The sequence below is a fragment of the Aspergillus heteromorphus genome (genome assembly GCF_003184545.1).
Source record: "Aspergillus heteromorphus CBS 117.55 chromosome Unknown BO70scaffold_1, whole genome shotgun sequence".
NCBI lineage: Eukaryota > Fungi > Ascomycota > Eurotiomycetes > Eurotiales > Aspergillaceae > Aspergillus > Aspergillus heteromorphus.
The window spans coordinates 1,233,777-1,256,653 of NW_020290406.1; the positions used below are offsets into that span (position 1 = coordinate 1,233,777).

General features: G+C 53.0%; 10 protein-coding genes across 10 annotated transcripts; 5 read left to right on the top strand and 5 right to left on the bottom strand.

The window, feature by feature from the left end:
* The first annotated feature begins 1,892 nt into the window (after positions 1-1,892).
* On the top strand, positions 1,893-4,890 carry BO70DRAFT_327469 (galactose-proton symport). Its single transcript, XM_025540700.1, has 7 exons — positions 1,893-2,193; positions 2,270-2,338; positions 2,402-2,665; positions 2,748-2,773; positions 2,829-2,919; positions 2,978-4,150; positions 4,214-4,890. The coding sequence occupies exons 1-7, from the start codon at positions 2,147-2,149 to the stop codon at positions 4,434-4,436; spliced, it is 1,893 nt and encodes a 630-aa protein (XP_025404101.1). The 5' UTR covers positions 1,893-2,146; the 3' UTR covers positions 4,437-4,890.
* Positions 4,891-5,861: 971 nt separating this feature from the next.
* On the bottom strand, positions 5,862-8,963 carry BO70DRAFT_425067 (putative beta-N-acetylglucosaminidase). Its single transcript, XM_025547651.1, has 4 exons — positions 8,701-8,963; positions 8,509-8,631; positions 6,385-8,427; positions 5,862-6,318 (listed from the first exon to the last, which is right to left on the bottom strand). Exons 1-4 carry the CDS (start codon positions 8,734-8,736, stop codon positions 5,947-5,949), a joined length of 2,574 nt encoding a protein of 857 aa, XP_025404102.1. The 5' UTR covers positions 8,737-8,963; the 3' UTR covers positions 5,862-5,946.
* Positions 8,964-9,419: 456 nt separating this feature from the next.
* BO70DRAFT_282245 (uncharacterized protein) lies at positions 9,420-11,619 on the top strand (the record flags this gene model as incomplete). Its single annotated transcript, XM_025539041.1, has 9 exons — positions 9,420-9,654; positions 9,715-9,754; positions 9,816-10,298; positions 10,343-10,467; positions 10,521-10,715; positions 10,772-11,010; positions 11,069-11,125; positions 11,202-11,285; positions 11,356-11,619. The coding sequence occupies 9 exons, from the start codon at positions 9,420-9,422 to the stop codon at positions 11,617-11,619; spliced, it is 1,722 nt and encodes a 573-aa protein (XP_025404103.1).
* Positions 11,620-11,822: 203 nt separating this feature from the next.
* On the bottom strand, positions 11,823-13,590 carry BO70DRAFT_305760 (putative MFS transporter; the record flags this gene model as incomplete). Its single annotated transcript, XM_025540020.1, has 3 exons — positions 11,823-12,802; positions 12,855-13,088; positions 13,174-13,590. The coding sequence occupies 3 exons, from the start codon at positions 13,588-13,590 to the stop codon at positions 11,894-11,896; spliced, it is 1,560 nt and encodes a 519-aa protein (XP_025404104.1). The 3' UTR covers positions 11,823-11,893.
* Positions 13,591-15,118: 1,528 nt separating this feature from the next.
* Positions 15,119-15,732, bottom strand: BO70DRAFT_8198 (uncharacterized protein). Its single transcript, XM_025548747.1, has one exon. It carries the CDS (start codon positions 15,638-15,640, stop codon positions 15,287-15,289), a length of 354 nt encoding a protein of 117 aa, XP_025404105.1. The 5' UTR covers positions 15,641-15,732; the 3' UTR covers positions 15,119-15,286.
* A 247-nt stretch (positions 15,733-15,979) lies between these two features.
* BO70DRAFT_282972 (OSBP family protein) lies at positions 15,980-17,451 on the top strand (the record flags this gene model as incomplete). The annotated part of the gene is made up of 4 exons (XM_025539067.1): positions 15,980-16,051; positions 16,168-16,493; positions 16,544-16,598; positions 16,663-17,451. The coding sequence occupies 4 exons, from the start codon at positions 15,980-15,982 to the stop codon at positions 17,449-17,451; spliced, it is 1,242 nt and encodes a 413-aa protein (XP_025404106.1).
* A 750-nt stretch (positions 17,452-18,201) lies between these two features.
* BO70DRAFT_357487 (RTA1 domain-containing protein) lies at positions 18,202-19,345 on the bottom strand. The gene is made up of 2 exons (XM_025542053.1): positions 18,996-19,345; positions 18,202-18,935 (listed from the first exon to the last, which is right to left on the bottom strand). Exons 1-2 carry the CDS (start codon positions 19,165-19,167, stop codon positions 18,283-18,285), a joined length of 825 nt encoding a protein of 274 aa, XP_025404107.1. The 5' UTR covers positions 19,168-19,345; the 3' UTR covers positions 18,202-18,282.
* Positions 19,346-19,517: 172 nt separating this feature from the next.
* On the top strand, positions 19,518-21,001 carry BO70DRAFT_383942 (uncharacterized protein; the record flags this gene model as incomplete). Its single annotated transcript, XM_025545617.1, has 4 exons — positions 19,518-19,806; positions 19,865-20,035; positions 20,078-20,179; positions 20,222-21,001. Exons 1-4 carry the CDS (start codon positions 19,723-19,725, stop codon positions 20,999-21,001), a joined length of 1,137 nt encoding a protein of 378 aa, XP_025404108.1. The 5' UTR covers positions 19,518-19,722.
* Positions 21,002-21,766: 765 nt separating this feature from the next.
* On the bottom strand, positions 21,767-22,494 carry BO70DRAFT_8267 (uncharacterized protein). The gene has a single exon (XM_025548754.1). It carries the CDS (start codon positions 22,292-22,294, stop codon positions 21,926-21,928), a length of 369 nt encoding a protein of 122 aa, XP_025404109.1. The 5' UTR covers positions 22,295-22,494; the 3' UTR covers positions 21,767-21,925.
* Positions 22,097-22,876, top strand: BO70DRAFT_357489 (uncharacterized protein). The gene has a single exon (XM_025542054.1). It carries the CDS (start codon positions 22,405-22,407, stop codon positions 22,849-22,851), a length of 447 nt encoding a protein of 148 aa, XP_025404110.1. The 5' UTR covers positions 22,097-22,404; the 3' UTR covers positions 22,852-22,876.
* Position 22,877: the final 1 nt, after the last annotated feature.

Genomic DNA, 22,877 nt, shown 5'->3' on the forward strand with positions numbered 1-22,877 from the left:
CAGCGATCCGAGCATCGGCATTGTCTCATGGCAAAAGAATGCGCAGCGGGGCTTATTGGACGATCGTCCCGCCCGTCAACGAGTCTAACTAAGCCTAATGCATCAAGAGGGACAGCGTACAGGCAGGCCCGGAGAATCCTCCTCGGCATCCCCTTCATCCCCACATGGCGCTGTAACCCTAGGTAGGTGCTCCAAGCTCGACCCGTCCTGATCACCTGTCCAGAACCCGGGCCACTCAACTCGGATGTGGTGTTGATGGCAGACCTTCGGGCGGCGGTGGCTTGGCGATGATGTCCGCCCGGTCAATGCCCAAGCCGGCCAGCCCCTCTGCATTCGGACCGTGCCATTCAGAGGCTGGGTGGCGATGCCAAATCCGAAGGCTTGGTGTGCCCTGCTGCGGCTGACCTCGACTTCTTTCAAGGCATCTTACGGTCCACCCCCTGATCCAGAATTACTCCGTCTGGTTACACCAGGTGATCAAATCGGTTAGCTGCGTAGCTGACCCGGTCTTTGCAAACCAACCAGGGAGCAGGCAATCCTTCACCAAGGCATGCAGAGTATGGCCCAGTGTACTGCGTACCAGCACCAATATTTTCTTTCATGCTCAAGCACGGCCATGGCTGGCACGAAAGTACGGAGGAGATGGCTCCATCCTTCCAACCCCCACGTGAAGATTTGACAGCTCAAATTCTCCGAAGGAAAAGAAGGACGGACGAGTCCTCAAAGGTCGCAAAGGCGACCCACGGCCTCGGTACTTCGTCTCAGCTCACGCTCTCGTCCTCCCGTGACGCTGTCTTATCGCATACACTGGAGCCAAGAGCGTCAGGGTCCTGACCTGTCGCTTTAACCTCAAACCCCCTCCACCCAACTGGCCCCAATCCCCGCAGCCCGTGGGCTAGCCCCCCTACCCCAGCCAAGTGTAACCAATAAGCTTGCGCGCCAACCAGCGTTCCCCATATCAACATCCGGCATCAAAACGAGTGGCGTCGAGGGTGTTGCAACCAGACGCACACCAGCGGGGTTGAATGTAAACGGAGGCAAACGAGGAAGATAGTAGGGCAGAGTCGAGATGCGTGACTGAGCTTGGAGGCAAATAAAAGGCCATATTTTATCTTGTCTGTTCCAATGTAAGGCCACCCTATATTCTCTGAGTTAGCACTCTATAATAAGGTTTGCTTCAGAGTTGCTGACACTCCAAGGTAATGGAAGCCACGGAGAATGTCATACGATAGTGTTTCTTTGACTGGGTGTTTGATGATAGCTGGTGGACCATACTCGGTGGCATCATCACCCTTCTGCCCCAGTGCACGGAAGGTGAGGTGATAATGGAGTCCAGCCGATGAATCCGGGGGTTCTGTCAGCCGACCAAAATGACTCACCACGTCAGTAGGTCACTCTGGGCTTTCTGAAGCGCTGAGGATGATGGTACCAACCTAAACGCCTGTTGCCTGCTGGTACGCGGGGGGTCAGTTTCCGGAATGGGGATCCGGGGAGCGGTTCGGGGGGGTGGGAGCGGGTTGGTCGAGCCCCGATGTCAGAACGACATCAGCCAGTTTGACAGGGGATCTGCCGTGATAGTTGTACAGGATGGGAAGGGGTGCAAGAAACGGCTACACAATAGAGACTTACAGGACTTAGGCATTATCTGCGGCAGCGTCTTCCTTGAGAGCTCGAGACAACCTCGCGGGCAGCCCAATGGGCTGATGGGTTGGTTGATGGGCCTGGGAGAGGTGGAGGGTGGGATCTGCTTCCAGGAATCGCGAACCTTCCTCCAGATCAGACGATCTCTGCCCCAGGCCGGAGAACCCCGCGGGGTAGAATCGAATCGTAACCCCGGCGTGCCTGAGCAGTGAATCACCCAATTCCCTCCCACTGATTGGCCCCGGCCATCACAGCTTTGTCCCGTCTCCCTCCCCCCCCCTGGTACCTGCCCTTTTCTTCTTTTCTTCCGCTGCTCTCTTCCCTCTTCTCCTTTTCTCCTCTTCTCTTCTTCTCTCACCTTCTCTCACCTCACCCCGCACCTGTTGTGCGTTCTTCTTTCCGCGTTGCTTCCCCTCCCTTCTCTGCGTAACTTTCCTCAATATTCCTGTTACTCGTGTACTCCCTTCATCTCTTTCTTGCAGTAATCCCAAGCCTTTGTGAGATCATGGCGAAGGATGAGATCCAGGCCGTTGACGCGGCAGTTGACCCTTAGTAAGTCGTGTGCTTCCCCTTCACTAGAGACAGGGACAGGGACAGGGATAAGAACTGACTTCGCTGGTGCCATCAGTGCTGGCAATGACCTGGAAACTAAGGGCACCTCAGAGCACATTAACCTGAACAAGAATACTGCTGCCAAGTAAGTGACGCGCCCCTCTTTTCCTGATACTCATTCGTCCCGCAGCGGCTGACATTGAGACAGGATCAAGAATCCCCTGGCAGATCTCACCCCTGCTCAGGTGATCCGAGATGTCGAGGCCTTTTCCGCTGACAACCAGCTGGATGACATCTTCCCTCTTTTGAAGAAGGGGGCTCTGGTTGCACGCGACCCTGAGGCTTACGCGTCGGTGCCTGACATGACCGATCGGGAGATTGATGCCGTCCATAACGAGGTGGCCCACAAGTGGCGTCAGCCCAAGGCTCTTTACTTCACTATCATCCTGTGCTCCATTGGAGCTGCCGTTCAGTAAGTACCACTCTTGGAACTCACCCTGGCCGTCGATTCCCCGACACTATACACGTTCAAGCTTGCTGATAACCTTGAACAGGGGATGGGATCAGACCGGAAGTAATGGTGTGTACGCGTCAAGGCATTTGGCTTGAACGGTTTGCTAACTTAGACTCATCAGGTGCCAATTTGTCGTTCCCAGATGCACTTGGAATTCCTGAAACCGGTCCGGATGCGGCAAAAAACCAATGGCTTGTCGGTGTAATCAATTCGTATGTTCCTGTCACCTTATATGTGAGCAATGGACTTGAGGCTAATGCGGTTCAATAGGGGGCCCTACTTGGCCAGTGCTGTCCTCGGCTGCTGGCTGTCTGACCCGGCGAACAGATTCCTGGGCCGCCGTGGTGCTATCTTCATTTCTGCTATCTTCTGTCTTCTCTCCCCGATCGGATCGGCTGTGTGTCAGACCTGGCAACAGCTATTCGTGACGCGTCTTCTCTTGGGCCTGGGAATGGGCTTGAAAGCATCAACCATCCCTATGTTCTGTGCAGAGAATACCCCGGCGTCTATCCGCGGTGGCCTCGTGATGTGCTGGCAGTTATGGACCGCGTTTGGTATCTTCCTCGGAACTTCTGCCAATCTTGCTGTGAAAGATACTGGGAAAATCTCCTGGAGACTCCAACTCGGGTCTGCCTTTATCCCGGCCCTGCCTTTGCTCATTGGTGTCATGTTCTGTCCCGAGTCACCGCGCTGGTACATCAAGAAGGGACGCATGCGTGACGCGTATCGGTCCTTGTGCCGTTTGCGCAACACTGAACTGCAGGCCGCGCGTGATCTCTTCTACATCTACTCTCAGATTCAAGTCGAGCAGGCGATTGCTGGACAGTCCAACTATGCCACTCGTTTCATCGAGTTGTTTACCATCCCTCGTGTCCGACGTGCTACCCTTGCTTCATTCGTCGTGATGATTGCGCAGCAGATGTGCGGGATCAACATTGTTGCCTTCTATTCTTCGACGGTCTTTCAGCAGGCTGGAGCCAGTGTCACAGGTGCACTCTTCGCCTCGTGGGGCTTTGGACTTGTTAACTTCCTCTTCGCATTCCCAGCTATCTTCACCATTGACACATGGGGCCGTAGGTCTCTGCTTCTCTTCACCTTCCCCCAGATGGCCTGGACTCTTCTAGCTGCAGGCTTCAGCTTCTACATCCCAAAAGATCAGACCGCGCATCTGGCATGTATTGCATTCTTTGTCTTTCTCTTCGCCGCCTTCTACTCTCCCGGTGAAGGACCTGTGCCGTACACTTACTCTGCGGAGGTTTTCCCTCTGTCCCATCGTGGTAAGTACAGCTCGCGGGTATCCGATGTATCAATTGCTAATTTGGCTACAGAGGTTGGAATGTCCTGGGCCGTGGCAACCTGTCTCGCCTGGGCTGCGGTGCTTTCAATTACCTTTCCCCGTATGCTCGTCGTCATGACCCCAACTGGCGCGTTCGGCTTCTACGCGTAAGTACTTGCACCTGTTGCCTATCTCGCCCCTAATCATTGATCATCCCTAATTTTCTCCAGGGGATTGAATTTGACTGCTTTTCTCATGATCTTCCTCTGGGTCCCTGAAACCAAACAGCGAACTCTGGAAGAGCTTGACTACATCTTCGGCGTGCCCACTCGTATCCACATGCGCTACCAGCTGTTCCAGGTGCTGCCCTGGTGGATCAACCGCTACATCTTCCGTCGCAATGTGCACTTGGAGCCTCTGTACAAGTTTGACCACCTTGCTACCAGTGGCTAGGCGGTTAAAACATCTCGTGCGTGAACATTTCAAGTTCGACATTCCATCTTCCACTCGATGGCACGCCTTCTCATGCGGTGGAGGTCTAATTGATATGTTCTGCAATTGAGGAAGAAACTCGGTGTTTTAATGGTTTATTCTATGCTCTGCTTAGAATATGAGTGCAGGTGTGGTGGAAAAAAAGGCTTTTTTCAAGTATCTTCACAGGGTGGAGAACAATGTATTACTCTAATGAGTGACAATCTATGGTTAATGGATTTCCCATCTTTTGTAGGGGCGTAGGGCTTTTCCACACTCCATGAGCGACTAAACAAGCTTGCTACCAGAGATTTCGTGCTATAGCGAGTACTCAGCGACCCGTTCAAAGACTGTCACGGCGCGCTTCACACACTTCCACACAACCACCCAGTCCCTAGCTCCTAAGCCAAGAACACAGAAATTTTACACAAAATCCAATCCATCCTCTTTACCTGTCTGACACTCTTACACTCCCCCCCCCCCATCCAACATCTCCATGACCCCCCCATCACAAAGCCCTGATATACCCCTGAACATCCTTTCTCCCTCCTCTACCACATCAATCTACGTCCCAATCACACCCCATCACCCCTATCCTGAAACTCCCATTAGCTTGTCCATGTAGATCTGCTGTGTATATGGTTTAGTAGGTATGGTTGTTTGGTTGTCTGCCTTCACTGTAGTCTCCTAGGGATTAAAGGAGATGAGACAAGACGAGACGAGATTTCGTCCGCGCCAGATGCGATATCAGCTCGCTGGTATAGCGTATTGTATTATACCCTCATTTTCCATATTGATTTCCTCATATAGCGGTTTGCTGCGGGTCTGGGGCTTGTGGGCGCTTTTTCGCGTTGTTAGAGTGGAAGGGATGGAATGGAGTGCAGTGCAGTTGATGTGGACAGTTGGTGCGTGCTAGGTGTCTGTGTCCGGATGGCGTATAGCGTTTATGATAGATGCTGTTCGGGTTTGAGGGACTCGAGGGGTTGGCGTTGATGGCTTCGCGGGTAGTAGTTTCTTTGTAGCCTAGAATAATTGCACTGGTGGGGTTAGTTTGCGGTTGATGTGCAGGGGACGACATTAGTAGGAAAGATACTCGTGGTGTACTGTATAGTGGTCGGACAGCGGGTCACGGATACTGGAAATTAGTGTTGGGGGGGAGGATTTAATGGCAGTGGCTTTAGACGTAGATTGGTTGGTTTGAACTTGGAACAGCTGCGTGGAGCTGTTTGCGCCAGATGCTGCAGAAGGATGGTCAAGATAGTCAGGATGGAAAGGATGGTAAGGATGGTCACTGGGAGCAGAACAGCAGACGGCGGACGTCTCGGAAAGCAGCCGGTTCTTTTCGAGACGGCAGTGCAGCCCCACTCCCGATCTCGGAAGCGATCCCGAGTTGCGGGAATGGCCAGTCTTTCGTGCATGGTCACTATCTATAAGGTATATCTAAGAAAATATTTTAGGATCTTCTACTCTCTCTCCCTCTCTCTCTGTCAAATTACATGTCAAGGAGCGACGCCTGTCGGTATTCGCGCCACACTTCAAACCCGAGCTGCTCATAGAATCCTTCCACCACCACCCAATCAACAAAAACCCCTTCAATGCCTCGCTGCCTCATGTTTTCCATCGCATGGCTGAGAAGCGCGAGCCCAACTCCCTTCTTGCGATGATCCATATCGACGCCAACACAACCGATCAGTCCAGTTTGGGGTCCACACAAAGGCGGGAGAGCCCAACCCTTCTGGAGAGAGGGCGAGGAAGGATCAAGCATCAGCGTCCAGCCCACCTGTTTTCCCTGCGAGTCAAAAACCACCATTATACTGGATGGGTATTTATTGGGATCGAGTTCCTCGTATTGGGCCATCCAGGCCTATTTAACACAGTCAGCTAGGTACAAAGAGAACGGGCGTCACACGACAATAGAGTATAGACTCACCTGGTTGTCAGAAAAATTCTTCCTTTGGCCAATCAAACACTCCTCATAGTGTTCGGGCTGCAGAGGAGCAAAGGTGTAGCCCAGACCTTCGGCCCTTGCAGTGTACTGGTCAGTGGATTTGAAGTCCTTGATATCTCGATATAGATCTACATTTCGCGGACTTCTGTCCAACAAACTGAAACCACGCTTTTCAAAGAACTCCTGTACCCCTGACGGCAAATCTTCCGGAATACCAGGCCAGAAGCGCGGGAACACGCTGCTTAGCTCGAGGCGTGGGAGCTTTAGGTTTACCTTGTACCATGTAGTGACCTCGCCAAGCAGAGTGGTGCCAACACCCTGACCTTGTCTCGCGGGATCAACTGCAAGCGCCGCAATATTACCACTCATGAAGAATCGCCCATTGCTAGTATAGGTCAGGCAAAATCCGGCGACATCATCTCCGATGCGAGCAATGAAGTGGTGTCCATTAGGCTGAGCCACCAACTTTTGCAGGTTCTCTGCGGGTAGCGAGTAAGTAGGCAACGCAGCATTCCAGACAGCAGCTAACTGGGACATGTCCTTTGGATCAGTTAAAGCTGACTTTTCAATCGACAGTCGCTTTGTTTGATTCCCGACAGGCAGTGTACCCTTCGCTGTTGATGCCCCAAAGATTACTTCAGCCGCTGCCGCGAAAGCTTCGAGGGTTGGTTCATAGGTAGCGATATATGTTCCAATACTGGCATCATCCAGAAAGTCATAGGGGTTGCAAGCTGCAATGCTGACAAGTGCGCGAGCTCGCCTAGGCATTTCCAATCCCAACGTTCTTTGGTACTGTGATTCCCGCGCATTAATAGAAGTGAAAATAACGACGTCGGCAGCCTCTATGGCATTGAGCTGCTCGGCAGATAACGCTGCTTCCCCATAGCGAATTTCAACCGCTGTCGGGTTGTATTTCTTTAGTATGTCGAGGTATACTGAGGCATTATAAGACCCCTTTCTCCCCAGCCCTTCACCATCCACCGCACCACCCGCAGGGGTCTTGTCCCCAGGGAAGAGAAAAACAACATTCGAAGTACTAGACACGGGAAGAATTTGCGATTGGTCTCGGACAAGAGTTGCAGAGCGAGCGTAAGCCTGATCAGCCAATTTCGAATGAATGAACAAGTTCCTGTTTGGACCCGACCGATCTTCTCTGAGCCGTAGCGATGTATCCCAGTTCAAGAAGCTACTCTTCAGTTGAGTCACACGAAGGTAGGCCTCTTCTAACCGCGAAAGTGGGACTTCCCCCGACTCCACGGCTTCACAGACTCGGACTATCGATGCTACTTGAACCGCATACGTATGGCAGATCATAATGCTATCGCAGCCGGCAGCTAGGGCGAGGACAGAGCCTTGCTCAGTCCCATATGTAGCACGGATCCCGTCCATCTCGAGACAGTCCGTCACGACCATGCCGTTATACCCCATATCCTCACGGAGGATCTTCATCACATCCGGCGAAAGTGTGGCAGGCAGCTTCCCATCACCGATTTCAGGTAGAGAAATATGCGCGGTCATCACTGCCTCGATGCCTTCCGCTGCGGCTCGACGGAAGGGAACCAACTCGCACTGCTCTAGTTGGTCTCTTGTCTTTGGAATGACCGGGAGGCCATAATGTGAATCCACTGCCGTATCGCCGTGGCCGGGAAAATGCTTCACGGTAGGCACGACCTTGTGCTTCCGGAGACCCCTGGCAGTGGCGCTCGCGAATCGACCCACGAATTCCGGGTCATCCCCGAAACTACGTACTCCGATTACTGGATTGAGCGGTTCGGAATTTATATCGCAGACAGGGGCGTAGTCCATATTAATGCCAGCGCTGCTCAGGATTTCCCCAGTGGCAACCCCGACTTTATATGCAAGTTCGGGAGAATTGGTGGCACCCAGAGCCATAGGACCCGGGAGCTGTGGAGCAACTGGGGGTGCAATTCGGGTGACCAGTCCATTTTCTTGGTCGATGCCGATGAAAAGAGGATGCTCATGCCCTGCCGATCGCGCTTCCTCTTGGAGCGCAAGCGTTAGGGACTTTATGGAGCACCAGGATCAGCAATTGTATTTTGTTTGGGGCTGCCACTGAACAGACAGTCACTGGGATGATGGGTCTACCTGAAGTTGAGCTTCATCACTAATGTTTCGTTTGAATAGGACAATGCCTCCCAGGCCATACTCGCGGATCAGAGTCTTTATTTCGGGACTCGGGGTGAGGCCATGGAAACCGACCGCGAAGAGCTAAATAAACCCCGTTATGCTTCAGCCGGGCATTTCTTAGAGGCAACGCAGACCCGAATGGCAACCTACCTGGCCAATTTTCTTCTTCAGGTCGGCAGATGACATTTTCAAAGAGCGAATTGAGGGGGTGGAGGTTGTCAGAACAGCAGGTATCCTGCGCAGCCCGCGTGATGGTGGGGGGGCCGGGGGTTTAACGATGGAAGGATAAACGGGCAGTGGAGTCGCCTAATTTTAGATCTCGGCAAATGAGCGTAAAGCATCGGGCTGCGAGCAAGAAGGGCGGTTGTATAGCAGTAATGCTTAACCGAGAGAATTGGGGGCAGAGGGAGAAGCAAAGCGCAGGAATTGAGGGGAAGGAGAGGAGGGAGGGAAAGAAAGGGAGGAAGAGAGAAGAGAAGGAGGGACGAAGAACACCTGACCGGCGCTCTCAATCCCTGCTTCCTGCTTCATCCCACTTTCAACTCACTCCTTCTTATAAACTCCCAGCGTACACTATCTTCATCATCCGCCTTTTTTGGATTCAGCATTCAGTATTATTAGACAACATTTTATCCCGTTCGGACAGAGGACCGTCTGATGACTGGAATGCAGTGATCGCAGCCGAGGCATCCCCCGCAAGCCCGATAACAGCGCCGCCGCCCTGTTACGGCAGCATTCTCCAGCATTCTCGCGCCTTCGCATCTTCATCCTCTTCTGTTAGCAGTCGCAGTCGGCTTACCGAGTACCTGAATTGCTTAATATTCATGTCAGATAGCGATCCGTTACGCAATAGGCCGAACACCATCCCAATGACAGACACCATCACGCCTGAAACTTGTCAACAGACTCCCTCTACCGAAGCCAACAATGACATAGACAATGACAGTATCCATGAGTCTGTCCACCAAAACACTCCCGCTTCGGCTCAAGCGCAAGTTGCCTCAAGTACTGGGGAATTCGAACATCTCTTTAGAACCGAGGATACAAATGATCAACCCACGACAACCCGCAGAGAGTTATGGTCCTACTATCTGTACTATAACGGTAAACTCATCTCGGGGCACTACTGCAAAGAAGCTGTACTAAACTCTCTTCATCACTAAGGCGACAATGGAGTTGGCCCGGGATCCTATACTCAGACACTGTCAGTTTCATAATGCTACTCCCTTGCGGCATATCATGACCCGACTAATGGCTCTGTGAAGGTTTCAATGGGCATTGAACGGTGCAGGCTGGCAACCAGGCACAAATCCCCGCAAGCCATGTACGAATACATCTCCCTGTGTCGTTCCTTGGGCCGGAGGACCTCGATCAGTTTCCTCGGTTGTGCTCATTGCCAATGGTCTCAGCTTCGCATTCATGACCATAACATTCGTTTGGCTCGGAAGTGCAGCCGACTATGGCTCATTTGGTCGCTGGTTACTTCTAGGACTGACAGTAGTGTGCTGGGCCATGCAATATGGCATGATGTCAGTCAGTCATCCCAGTCAATGGCCAACAGCTATGGGGCTGTACATAGTTTCATATGTAGCATATGGCGCAACCCTGGTCTTCTACGCAGCCGTCTTCCCCCGACTCGCGCGCTATATGCCGCATGTTCGCAGAGCGCGAGAGGAGGACCTGAAAGAGGGTAGGATCAACCAGCAAGAGTACGATGCCATTGAATCTTTGGAGAGGAACCATATCAGGTAAGATTTTGTGCATTGCACTAGAGCAATTCTAACATTCGTAGCAATGTTTCAACCGCCCACAGCAACATTGGATATCTAGCCGTACTGGTTCTCAATCTGAGTATTCTTCTGCCGTTGCAGAAAAACAGTTATTCGAACAACCTCGCTCTGTGTTTGACAAACTCATGTAAGTACAGTCGCTCGAGCTTCATCATTGGCAGTCCTAACCAAGATGCACAGATTGGGTTATCCTGGGAATGTGGTGGTTTGTTTTCCAGCAGAGACGCCCCGGTCCCAAAGTCCCAGAAGGCTCAAACTATGCAACCATCGGGGTCAAGCAAATTTGGCTTGCCCTTCGTAAGGTCCGGTCTCTACCGCAGACCTTCCTGTACTTTGTTGCCTACTTTCTCCTCGCCGATGGGCTCAATACAACCGGTAGGATAGTTTGACCACGACTCTCGGTTATTCAAACTGATTTTGGGACGAAACAGGGACACTGGTATCAATAATTCAAAACGACATGTTCTCGTTCTCGTTCCTTCAGATAACGTATCTCGGGATCACCCAAGCAATATGCTCGATTGTATCGACATTTGGCTGCTGGTATATCCAAAGTTACTTCAAGATCAGGACGAAGCGCATGTTCCTCGTCACAAATTTCTTCACCGTGCTGATTCCCTTATGGGGCATGTTGGGCCTATGGACAAATCGCGTTGGCTATCATCACCGTGTGAGTACTTACGACGAGCTGTAAGGAAGACTTGCTGACGAGTTGATTGGGAACATAGTGGGAGTTCTACTTTTACAATGTCGTCTTTGGCTTATTTCAAGCTCCATATTACGCGGTATGTTCTTGGGAAAAAGCCCTTTGGTCTACAGTCATGCGCAGACACAAACCATATTAATACGAGGTCAATACAGTATGCTCAGACAATGATCAGTGAGCTCATGCCTCCCGGCTACGACAACATGTTCTTTGCCTTATTTGGAATCACCAATCGCGCTGTAAGTTGCTTCCACTCATTGAATATTTATCTTACCAAATCATAACGCGATACTCATAATGATGTGCAAGTCATCCATCATCGGCCCCAACGTCGTCCAAGCCATCATCAACGACACCCAGAGCAACTGGATGGGCTTCCCTTTCTTATTTGCGATTTGCACTGCAGCCATGATCGGGGTTGCTTTTGTGGATGTCGAGAAAGGACGGGCGGACGGGAAGCGCTTTGCGCAAGAACACACCATTGCTCGTGTCCCTGACGAGGGCGAAGTGGAGGGGGCAGGGAAAGATGGCGTAACAACCCGCGTTGAGCATGGAGAACAGAGTGGAAATTAAGAGGAGTCTGTTTTGGTGTTCTACATGGGGTGAGACTATCCCCCAGTGACCGACTCGATTCTCGATTGTATAGATAATTCAAGATTAATTATGCCAAGTTCCTAATTATATACAGGAGAAGCAATAGACCTGGTAGTCAGATCGCAAAGATAGACCGACCGACTCCAAGCCAGCCAATGGTATCTGGACCAGCCAATCCTTCCCATACGCAGATGCAGAGTTCGTCACGACATGACTAAATGAATCGTTCCACAACACTCACTACCAACCGAGCTCAGGCATTCCGAGAAGCCATCTCGTGCCCCTTCGCCTCCTCCTTAGCCCGTAACTTCGCATCAACCGCCTCCCTCCACGAACGCCCATGCTCAGCAGTAAACCACATCGCAACGCCCACGGCCGCCAAAGCCACCGAAGAAATCGTACTAAACCACCCGACCCCCAAGTTCTGATCCGCCGGCAGCACGACACCCGTCGCCACGGCCGCAAAGAAGTACCGAAAGACATAATTCGCCGCCACGACCTCGGCGCCCTGACACTCCTGATCCTGCATGACATCGAGACAATACGAATTCAGGCACGGGAAGCAAAACAACTGACACACGCCCTGCAGAAACATCGCAATCACGGGGACGGGGATCCCGCCGATTTCCTGGTCCACGGTCCAGCCGTAGACGAGGACGCAGACAGGTGTGCCGATGCAGATGAAGGGGACGCACGCGCGGAGACGGTCCTCGGGGATGCGGAGCCCGTTGCGCTTCCGGATGCATTTCCGGACGACTAGGTTGGACCACCGCTCGCCGAGGAGCGTGCCGACTAGGTAGCCGCATCCCGGGGCCAGGTAGAAGAGCCCGGCTTCGATGGGGCTGTTGAGGTTGAAGCGCGGGTTGAGGATGTAGCGGATGGGCACGAGCAGGGCGTATTGGTTCCATACTAGGGTGCCGGCGGCGAGGCTGTTCAGGAAGAGGTTCGGGTAGCTGAAGACGATGTGGGCGATGCGGAGGGGGGAGATTTGGGACCACAGGTGCGCGGCTTGTTGGGTGAGTGGTTTGCCTTTCATGTGGGTGTTGGATTTGTGGGTTAGGGTTTCCGGGAAGAGAGTGATTATTAGGAGGGCCGCGAAGCCGTTGAGGGCGACGAGGAGCCAGAATATGTAGCGCCAGGGTCGGAATGTGACCATTATGCCCTGTGGGTGGGTTGGTTAGTAGTGGTTTGATGGTTGGGGGGTGTTTTCGTACGCCTATAAAGGGACCGATGGCTGGTCCTGTTAGACCTCCGAGGAGGACCCATGCCGATGGCGAGGCCCGGGTCATGGGCGAGTAGATGTCGCCTACAGCAGAACTACCGATCACCAGGAAGGAGGTTCCCTGGAACGCGGCGCATATGCGGAAGATAAAGTAGACTTCCAGGTTTGGGCTCAGCGCTGTGGCGACGGTGAATAGTAAGAAGAGGATGGAACTGGTGATGAGGACCTAAAGGATAATGAGATCAGTATCGAATAGGATGCGATGGGATTGGTAGTATCGAATAGGATGCGATGGGATTGGTAGTACCTACAGGACGGCGACCGCAGACCTGGCTCAAGGGGCTCCAGAAGAGAGCTGCAATTCCCATAGACACAAGGTAAAGAGCGTTGCTGGCATCGATGATATCTCCTGTGGTCTTGAATGTGCTCGAAACCTCGGGAGAAGCGGCGAGGATTGCAGTCGAAGACACAGGGGCAAGAAAAGCGCAGAAGGTTAGAATGATAACAAGTATGGTTTTCCGAGCAGGCGAGAACCGAGTGTATTGTACTGCGCCGGCTTCTTCATATGTGTTGGTATCTCCAGACCAGCTGTGGTCTGTGTTGCGAGTAGGAGAGTGAACTAGAGTGTTGGATATGCTGGGAGGTGGTCCGTAGTCTGATCCTGGGCCATGGCATCCATCTGGGCCAGCTTCTGTCGCAGACAGACATAACGTCTCCTTGTCAAGCATGGTGCCGGTCTCTTTGGACATCATATAAACAGGGGGTGAGAAAATCATGCCACGGAAAGCATGATATGTTGCTGTTCTCCTTTGACGAATTCCAGTTGGTACAAAAACTAAAGAACTTTGAAAGATACAGGATGTCGAGCAACAATGTGGATTGACAGAAACGAAAGGAAGGTAGTTTTCGAAAAAAGCTTGAGGGTCAAATTCTAATGAGGGGACAGGGCTTCAAAGTACCCAGTTAGACAAATGAATGACTCGTTATACGCACACAAGGCATGAGAAGACAGCATGGTGCCAGGACGATCTTTAAATGATTAAAGGTAAACTAGGAGGGGATCCTCGATTTTAGGGCTGTACGTCGCAAAGACAGATAAGACTCCATTGTTCAGTATGTCTATTGGCATCTCATCGATGTGAAAGGCCAGACCGGTGGACTAACAGGCCGCTAAAGACGCCCAGGGCTCTTAACGCCTAGATCGGTAAGAGCTGAGGTAACTGTCTCGAGCATGAGGTTGATCTAGCCCTAGATCAAACTTTGAGTCGCGGAGCCAATGGTGTCCACAACGGACAGGCACGCCTCTGGCAACCATAAGCGCGGAATAAGAGCCCGGAATACCATAGCTTGCCCCCGTGTGGGAACCTGTTGATCGACACGGGCCAGGCACACGAACTCCTCCTGCGCAAGCATCGGCGTGTTGACTCTATTGAGTCGAGTGGTCCGTGCTGGAGATAACAGATACGAGGGCAACCCAAACAATCCCATTGTACGTGGGTTTTGTAGCTTGTACACCTGCGGATTTGTTTCTGCAGCTGGTCCGGGAGTGCACGTTGCATGGTAGCTCCCACGCGTAGGCGGCCAGAGCCGCGACCCGGTGGAGAAGCTCAGCAACCAAATTCAGGTACATCGAGTCGTGACTATGATTGTTGGCTTCGACGATCACGTCCACTCAACATGACTTGATTTCGGTCTACCTGACAATCATCGACGTTTACCCGAGACTTTTAACCGCAGGTGGTCGATGCTTCCGCTTGACCAGGGATGATCTGACCAGACGAGGCTAACACGAGTCTAACAAGGCATTATTGTTTGCGGACATCTGCCCAGATACTGATCGTGTCTGTCACGTTTTCTGAGATCATCTGTCCCGGATCGTTCTTGTTGGGGGGGAATCTTGGTCGGGTGGGTTACCCGTCGACCTGAAAAGGAGGAAATCCACGTAGCTTCCTAAGGTTTCAACAAGGAGATTAGCATTCCGCTTTCGTCCGGATGCAAGCCCCAACTCCCTGACCAACCACTTATTATTATTAACGATTGCGTCTGCCTTGTAGCCACTGGCTAGTACTATCACGGCGCACTCCGGCATGGTGTTTGCGGTTTGCAAGTACTCCCGTGCTGGACGGGGGAAAGAGAACCGGCGGATTTAGGATCCTCCAGCTCCAGGACTTGCTCCGTAGAGATGCCTGATTTGCAAGGTCACGCAAGTGGGAACAACGATGGATTAACCCGGCACGCGGCAAACCATTCGATCCCAGATCCCGATGAACCAGTCCCGTGGGCCTGGATAGCTTCTTTGAAGCCGAATCCCAGGGAGGCCACGCCGGTCGGTCGCCAAGTCGCCAAGTCGCCGAGACGCTACCAGGGGTCAAGGTTCAGGCGCTCGGAGAATAGATAGATATAGCTAGAGAAGCCGTTATGGTGTTATGGTGGTGGCATGCTCGTGTTTCTTTCTTTTCCTTTTTTTTTGGGGTCTTGTTTCTTCCCCTCGGTGACTGTGTGGTCTCTGGGCCGTAAATCCGAGGGGATGATGAGGTGGCTGGTCTCCGTGAATTCTCCGCATTGAAACATGTTGGTTGCACGCGAGCCAGTCTGCGCAGCTGCAGCCACCAATGAAGAGGGGAAGAGGATTCGAGCGAGTATCCAATGATGCCAGGGGATGTTGAGGAGTTGGGATTGTACAGTTGGCAGATGCCATGCCAGTAAGCCCGGCAGTCGGAAACAAGAGGCGACGCAACAAGGCCGCAACGCAATCCGCGGGGGCCTCAGCCACCCCATGACGTCGAACGGACCAACCCCTGCGCGGGTGGCTTGGGGGGAAGACTGGGAGGGAGAGCGAAACAGAGAACAGACTCGGGGACCGGGACTGCGACTCACGAACTTTGGTCGCCTGGGGCACCCCCCCCCCCCCCCCAATGACATCTTCCCAGCCCAACTTCATCTCTCCTCCCTCCTCCTTCCTCCCCTCCTCCTCCCCCCCCTCCTTTTCCCCTCCACTTCGTCCATTTCTTCCTCGGTGGTTATTCCCCAGGCCTCGACTAAGTGAATTTGTCCTGCGCCCTATCTCCTTATCCCGTAATTCTTATCACTTACCCTCCCCCCCCTCCCCCCCCAAAAATGAGTTCCAGCAAGGATCCACAGTCTGGCGTTCCCGCCAACAGCAAAGGTTCCTGGACAAGTTTCCTCAAGGTATGAAGTCGGAAAACACCCGATCCCTCCCCCCACCAATGCTCTTAACCCCATGAAGTATCTCGGGCGCGTTTGGCTCGAGGGGCTACAGCTAACACCCTGGTTCTGTCCTCCAGTCCATTGCTTCCTTCAACGGAGACCTTTCCTCCCTGACCGCTCCGCCCTTTATCCTTTCCTCCACCTCCTTGACAGAATATTCTGCCTACTGGGCTGAACACCCCGCTCTTTTCGTCGCGCCCGCCAAAGAATCCGATCCGGAGAAGAGAGCCCTGGCCGTCCTGAAGTGGTTCCTGAGCACCCTCCACCAGCAGTACTGCAGTCGCAGCGAGAAGCTGGGCAGTGAGAAGAAGCCCTTGAACCCCTTCCTGGGAGAGCTGTTCCTCGGCAAGTGGGACTCCGATGCCGACGTGGGTGAAACCACCTTGATCAGCGAACAGGTTAGGTAGGTGGAGATGCTGAAGCCACATGGCTGGGCCCTATTGACTTGTCCAGCCACCACCCTCCGGCCACGGCCTACGCCATCCAGAATGCGAAGCACGGTGTCGAGGTATGAAGCCATTCCAGTCGGTCCAGCTGCGATCCGTGGTCTAACGTGTCTCTCAATCACCCAGCTACAAGGATACAACGCCCAGAAGGCCTCCTTTTCGAGTACCATCCAGATCAAGCAGATCGGACATGCCCTGTTGACCCTGACCCCGCCCGGAGCGGACAGGAACGATCCGGCTCAGCAGGAGAAGTATCTCATCACCCTGCCTCACCTGCACATCGAGTCGTTGATCTACGGAACGCCGTTCGTCGAGCTGGAGAAGTCCACCCGCATCGCCAGCAGCACCGGCTACGTGGCCAAGATCGACTACTCCGGCAAGGGATGGCTTAGCGGCAAGAAGAACACGTTCACCGCCCTCCTCTACAAGGAGAGCGAGGGCGAGAAGAAGCCCCTCTACACCGTCGATGGACAGTGGTCGGATTCCTTCGTCATCAAGGACTCCCGCAAGCATGAAGTGGATCGGTTCTCGGTCAAGGATACGCAGACCACCCCGCTGACCTTGGCTCCGGTCGAGGAGCAGGATCTGTACGAGAGCCGACGGGCATGGGGCGACGTGGCGGCCGGCATTGAGCGCGGCGACATGGATGCTGTGTCTGTGGCCAAGTCCAAGATCGAAAACGCCCAGCGCGAACTCCGCAAGATCGAGAAGTCGGAGGGCCGGGAGTGGGATAGGCGCTTCTTCAAGCGCGTCAACGACAGTGATGACGCCAGCTTCTGGCAACTCGCGAGAATGCTGGGCATCACGTCCCTGGACAGCGAGAAGACCGGCGGTGTCTGGCGGTTCGACCAGGCGAGCGCCGTGGACGCCAAGCCCCCTTACCACAAGATCGGGGGCGAGGGTCTCGGCATCTAAACGAAACAAGCATCAGCAGACATGATACACGTCGCGGTGAATCAGCCTCCCTTTACAGTCTGAGGGGGGACGGGTGAATTGGCAGGCACAACTGTCACCATAGAATGCGTTTATCTTTTTACATCGGGATCTATTCTTTTGCTTTGACGGGGATGTTTTGGTACCTGTATATAGAACAGTGGCGATAGCTGCATGGGCAGTAGATCTCCCCCGCAGATCTGCTCCTGCTTTGGATATGGAGTAGGTACTCGACACGGAGTCGCCATCAATTGATTTAATTTTCGCATTCCGGGGGTCTCTCAGTAACATTGACGATCCGAAGCCGGGCTGGGCTGCTTTGCCTGAACGTTCCCACCCAGAAAGCTTGTCGGAAGCCCGGCAAAATTGTCATTGATGGATACTGTTCCCTGTCCTGATGTTAACCGGGCCAGCATTCGATAATCTGACTTGATCGGCACTGTAACTGTCAACCCCCAGCTTCGCGAGTCAGTTCGGTGTTTACGCCGAAGCTTATCGACCCTCACTCGAGTCAAGCTTTCCGCCTGTCCGAAAGTCAGGCAGAAGTAGTAAACTATGACGGTCTGTTTTGATGGAGATCGGGTAAAAGTCGAGGAGATTGTTAGCTGTGACTGAGGAGGTGTTTGAGAGGTGTTGCAGAAGGATATGATGTTTGCAATCGTTTGCATAGGGTGTTTATTGAGTGAGCATGCTGAGTATTTAAGGTATGTATACTCCTGATAGCAATCTATCGCACAATGAAAGAGAAAAAAAGACAGAGAGAAGAAGAAGAGATCATATAAGCCATAACACATTACTCGCAGAGATAGAAACTCAACCGCTCACCGCATCCTCGGTAGACAGAAGCTCCATCTCAGTCTTCCCTGGCTCAATCTGTCCCGGGTATTTGATGGCCCAAATGACCATGACCAGCCACATCAACACCGCATCAAACACATACAGCGGCCATTCATGGGTCAAAAAATACCCATCCATGCCCATTGTATACTCGACGACCCGGTAAATCGATCGGATCAGAATGAACCCACTGACTGCGAAGAGGGTATTCATGTGCTGTCTCCAGGGAACGCCACCCGCCGTCGGAGGAATCTGCTGCGCGCGCCGATAAAATACCACCGAGGTGACGATGAAGAAGCTGAACATGGCCATCTGGATGACGAGCCCGACGATCACAATGACCTTGGACACGGTTGCCATGTTCTGCATCACCATCAAGCCCGCTCCGCCGCCTTGCACCCAGAATGCAACAATGTCGCTGATGACGAATAGCCTGGTCAGCCAGCTGACCGGCACCACGGAGAGCTCCTCCGCGTGGATGCTGCGGATGATTCGTCCGAGGGTCATGTATACCGATGCGGCGTACAGGACGGGCGCGAGGAGGATGAGCACGCTTTGCACGGAGTATGAGGTGATCGAGGCTGTGTTGTTGTAGCAGACGATGCGGAAGATGTAGCCGATGAATTCGACTGCGTCTTGATTAGCTGTCGTTCTTCCCGGGGGGGGGGGAGTTGGCTGGGGTGTCATACATGCGCCTCCAACAACAAAGGGGACGTTGAACCATGCGCGAGTTCGCCATAGTTTGAAGCAATGGACGCAGGTGATTCCTCCGAAGAGTACAGCAAAGATGGCCGCTGCGGTGATCGAAGGCAGGTATTTCCAGAGGTAGTAGCCTCCTGCCAACGGTTCTAGATGGGCCATGATGGGTGGAAGTAGACGCAGATGTTGGTGGAGTAGGTTTCTGACTCGTCGGGAGAATGATGAAGGGAGAATGGCATGATGAAGAGCCTGGACTCTGCATCCATCTTGAATCTTATATCTGTCGAAGGTCAGTAGGGGGCAAGTTGATAGTTACTGCGCGGGAAGAGTCCGTTCAAGATCAATCATCGAACCCGGATACGGATACGCGTATAGAAGATGCTGCTTGTTCGGGCCAATCAATCGAGTTTGGTGTCGAGCAGTGGTCCGTGCATACGCGGATTGGTTGCCGGAGTCTCTCCACTTCTCATCGCAACTGCTGGAAGTTGGAACCTGGACAGTGGATGGTTGCTGAAAATAGCTATCTCAAGTCTCAACCCTATGGACGTTTCCCGAGCGGAGACTTACTGGGCCACATTTTAAGCTTATGACCGGATTCTCACCATGGCAGGTCTTTAACCGCGAGGCAAGCCGGGTAGTTCCCGTTTTATGTCCGTCGCCACATTGGGCGCATGTTCCCCAGGAGATGCGTGTTGAGGCCTCAGCCAGGTCATAAGGATGCCACGCAGAGCCCACAAAAAGTCGCGCAACGGCTGCTTGGAATGTAAACGGCGCCATATCAAAGTGAGTGCGACGGAGGCGGTGGGAGTGGCGGATAACTAGTTATTGGAGCTGAGTCACTGACAATTGGACCCTGCAGTGCGACGAGAAGCAGCCGTTATGCTCCAACTGCCGTTCCTCTGAGCGCTTTTGCGAATACGCGGATCCATTTGTGCGCTCTGTGCCTCCTCGATCCAGCAATTCCTCGACCCCGTCCCCGGCTGGCCCAATGACGAATGAGCTGCTGTCATCGGGTCATCTTCCAGTCCCAGTCGCTTCTTCTTCTTCTTTCCCTTCTGCTCACTCATCAGAGCTCCCACCTGTCAATTTGATCCATGTTGAGCTCCTCTACAACCTCACCGTGGAGACTCTCCCCTCTCTGGCCGGTGCTACCAGCTGGATTACGTCCACAGATGTACAACGGGTTGCACTCGCAACACCCTATCTCCTGAATGAGCTGCTGGCTTTTAGTGCCTTGCATTTGAGCATATCGCGTCCAGCAGACAGAGAGCGCTATCGGCGTTATGCAGCCCAGCTACAAACACATGCCTTGGAGATCTACAATCAAATGAGTTCCGAGGTCACTACAAAGACTTGCGTCCCATTGTTCCTTTTCTCGTGCATGCTCGGCATGCACATGCTCTGCGACGTCTTGGTTTACCGCGAAAATAGCAGCTTTGACGGGTTTCTCGATCGGTATGTGCATTCCTTCAGACTCCAACTCGGTATTCGCGCTGTGATTTCCGGATCCTCGTGGGAAATGCTGCGCGAGTCTATATTGCGGGCACCGCTTCAAAATGGGGAGATCTCATTCAATTGGGACGTGGAAATGAGGCCCCAGTGCCAGAGGCTTATCGAGCTCATTGAATCAGCCAAGTTAGGCGATGCCATCACCTCTACCTATCGACATGCGATCATGGCCTTGAACGTGGCAATGAACGCGGCCGTTGGGCCCACAACTCAAAATATCAACGGCATTACTGGATGGACCGTCATCGTCAATCCCGAGTATGTCGAATACTTGGTGCTACGCCGGCCCGAAGCCCTTGTGATTCTGGCGCATTACGCTGTTCTGATTCACTGGCATCGAGGTTTGTGGCTGTTTGGTGATAGCGGCCGGTTCTTGATCGAATCCATCAGCAACCACCTCGGTCCGGACTGGGCTCAGTGGTTGGAGTGGCCGAACCGGTTCTTGAGGGAGACGGATGTGAATAGCCAAGGTACTAATGTATCGTGATTTCTGGAAGCCAACATGTTTCGCCTAATCTACGCTCCGGGCACCACTGCTCTTCGGTGCCAAAGCAAGTGTGAACAGCGGTAGATCTGCGTTTGATCCCTGCATCCTCTCTGGCCCATTAACGGCACCTCCATGAAATGCGTCCCCGACCTGATCTACGAGATCCGGATCCATAACACCTATGCCCACACGCTGTCTTTGTACTAGAAAACTGTCTGCAATGCGTCCCGGCCAGTCTGGTCCAGTCCCATGTAGCCAGGATGGACGCCTCAACAGGCAATGTTTCTAGCAGGACTGTCAATAACCTCAAGAAACCCCACTGTATATCCATGTGTGTATAGGAAACAAAAGCGAAAGTGGTTTTTATTCACCTCCCTCCTTCCTTCTCTCCAGCCACCCTTTCACCTACGTACCCTTTATAATAAAGGTTGACTGTCACCCTCGGGCACCCAATCCAGCATCCAGCGGTCAACACCCACCAATCCCGCTCGGTCCTCCCTGCATCCCCATGTGACCTGTACCGGGGGGATGGACGAGGGGCATGCAGCATCATCACCCTCCTCATCACCTGAACCTCCTTTTTGCCCATCCACCCATCGATGGTGATCACCCACCTTGGCTAACCAAACACCCCGGGTGTTGGTAAGCTTATTTCAATGCAAGTGGAATAACGATACGACCATGTGAGTTCTCCATATCATTCATTCATCCATTCATTCTATTACATGGACTTGGGATGGGAATAACGGTTTTTGTTTGGACGGACAGACAGACACACATACAGACACACATACACACACACACACACCGGATCATCTCACTCGCTCCTTCGTGGAATGGCCATTCGTCCTCGACTTCTTACCCTTCCGCACTAACTAAACGTTGCTGAATAACACCCCGGCACTTAAGCCGGTGTTCGTCGTTTCATTGGCTCCGTGAGAGGAATAGTATCACGGTACTATTGGGTGACGTGACGTCATTCGGTGTTAGGGGGGTTACAATCTCTGGCCTTGAAAATATGTAAGTACGGCAGGCTTTGGTGTCATCTCTATTCTCGAGGGTGCAGATATGGAGTTGTGTTTTTTGGCCGGGGGGGGGGGGGGCTCTGTTTGCGTTTGCCACGTACTCATGTTGCATAGTTACGCAAGGGCATACACAGTACAACATGGGGGGATTGCGTCGGTAGACAAATGGGGTATATACGAGGAGATAGAAGAGGGAAAGGGCAACAATTTCCCGTCCGCGACAGGATAGAATCTTCTCAGCCCGGGGAGCAAACAAACGCAAACGCATTGTTGTCGGACGGATTAGATATCGACGAGCGGATCGATCGACGTTCCCTCGAATTTGGAGTTGGAGTCAGAGACAGAGACATAGTCCTGTGACGAAAATATCACCGGATCATGAGCCACCAGCTCTCCATCGAAGTATTCGGGACCGGCGAAGACCCGAACCATCGATCACACTGGGGATTCATGATTCACCGACCACCCAACCGTACGGGCGACCTGCTGCATGTGCGACTGCTCGATCTGGACAGGCTTTGGTATCAGTTCGAGGCGCGGCTGGGGACGGACTTGCTCACGATGCAGGCCGTCGGGATATGCAAGATCGCGGAGCTGAGTGCCCAGCAGCGACACCAGGCTATCGAGGTCATTAAGAATGAGCCCGCTCCTAGAGACGGCCGCCGCAAATGCCAGGACTGGGTGTTCAGTACCTTGATTGCGCTGGAGGTGGAGGAGCTTGTTCCTCCTGGGACTTCGGAGTTCTGGAAGAGCATGGTTGGGAGGCCGGCGCGGGGAGTTGCCCGAGCTGTTGGGACGAATTGGACGTCGTTTGGGCGTCTGTGATCGGTCGATCGATCCGTCAATCAATC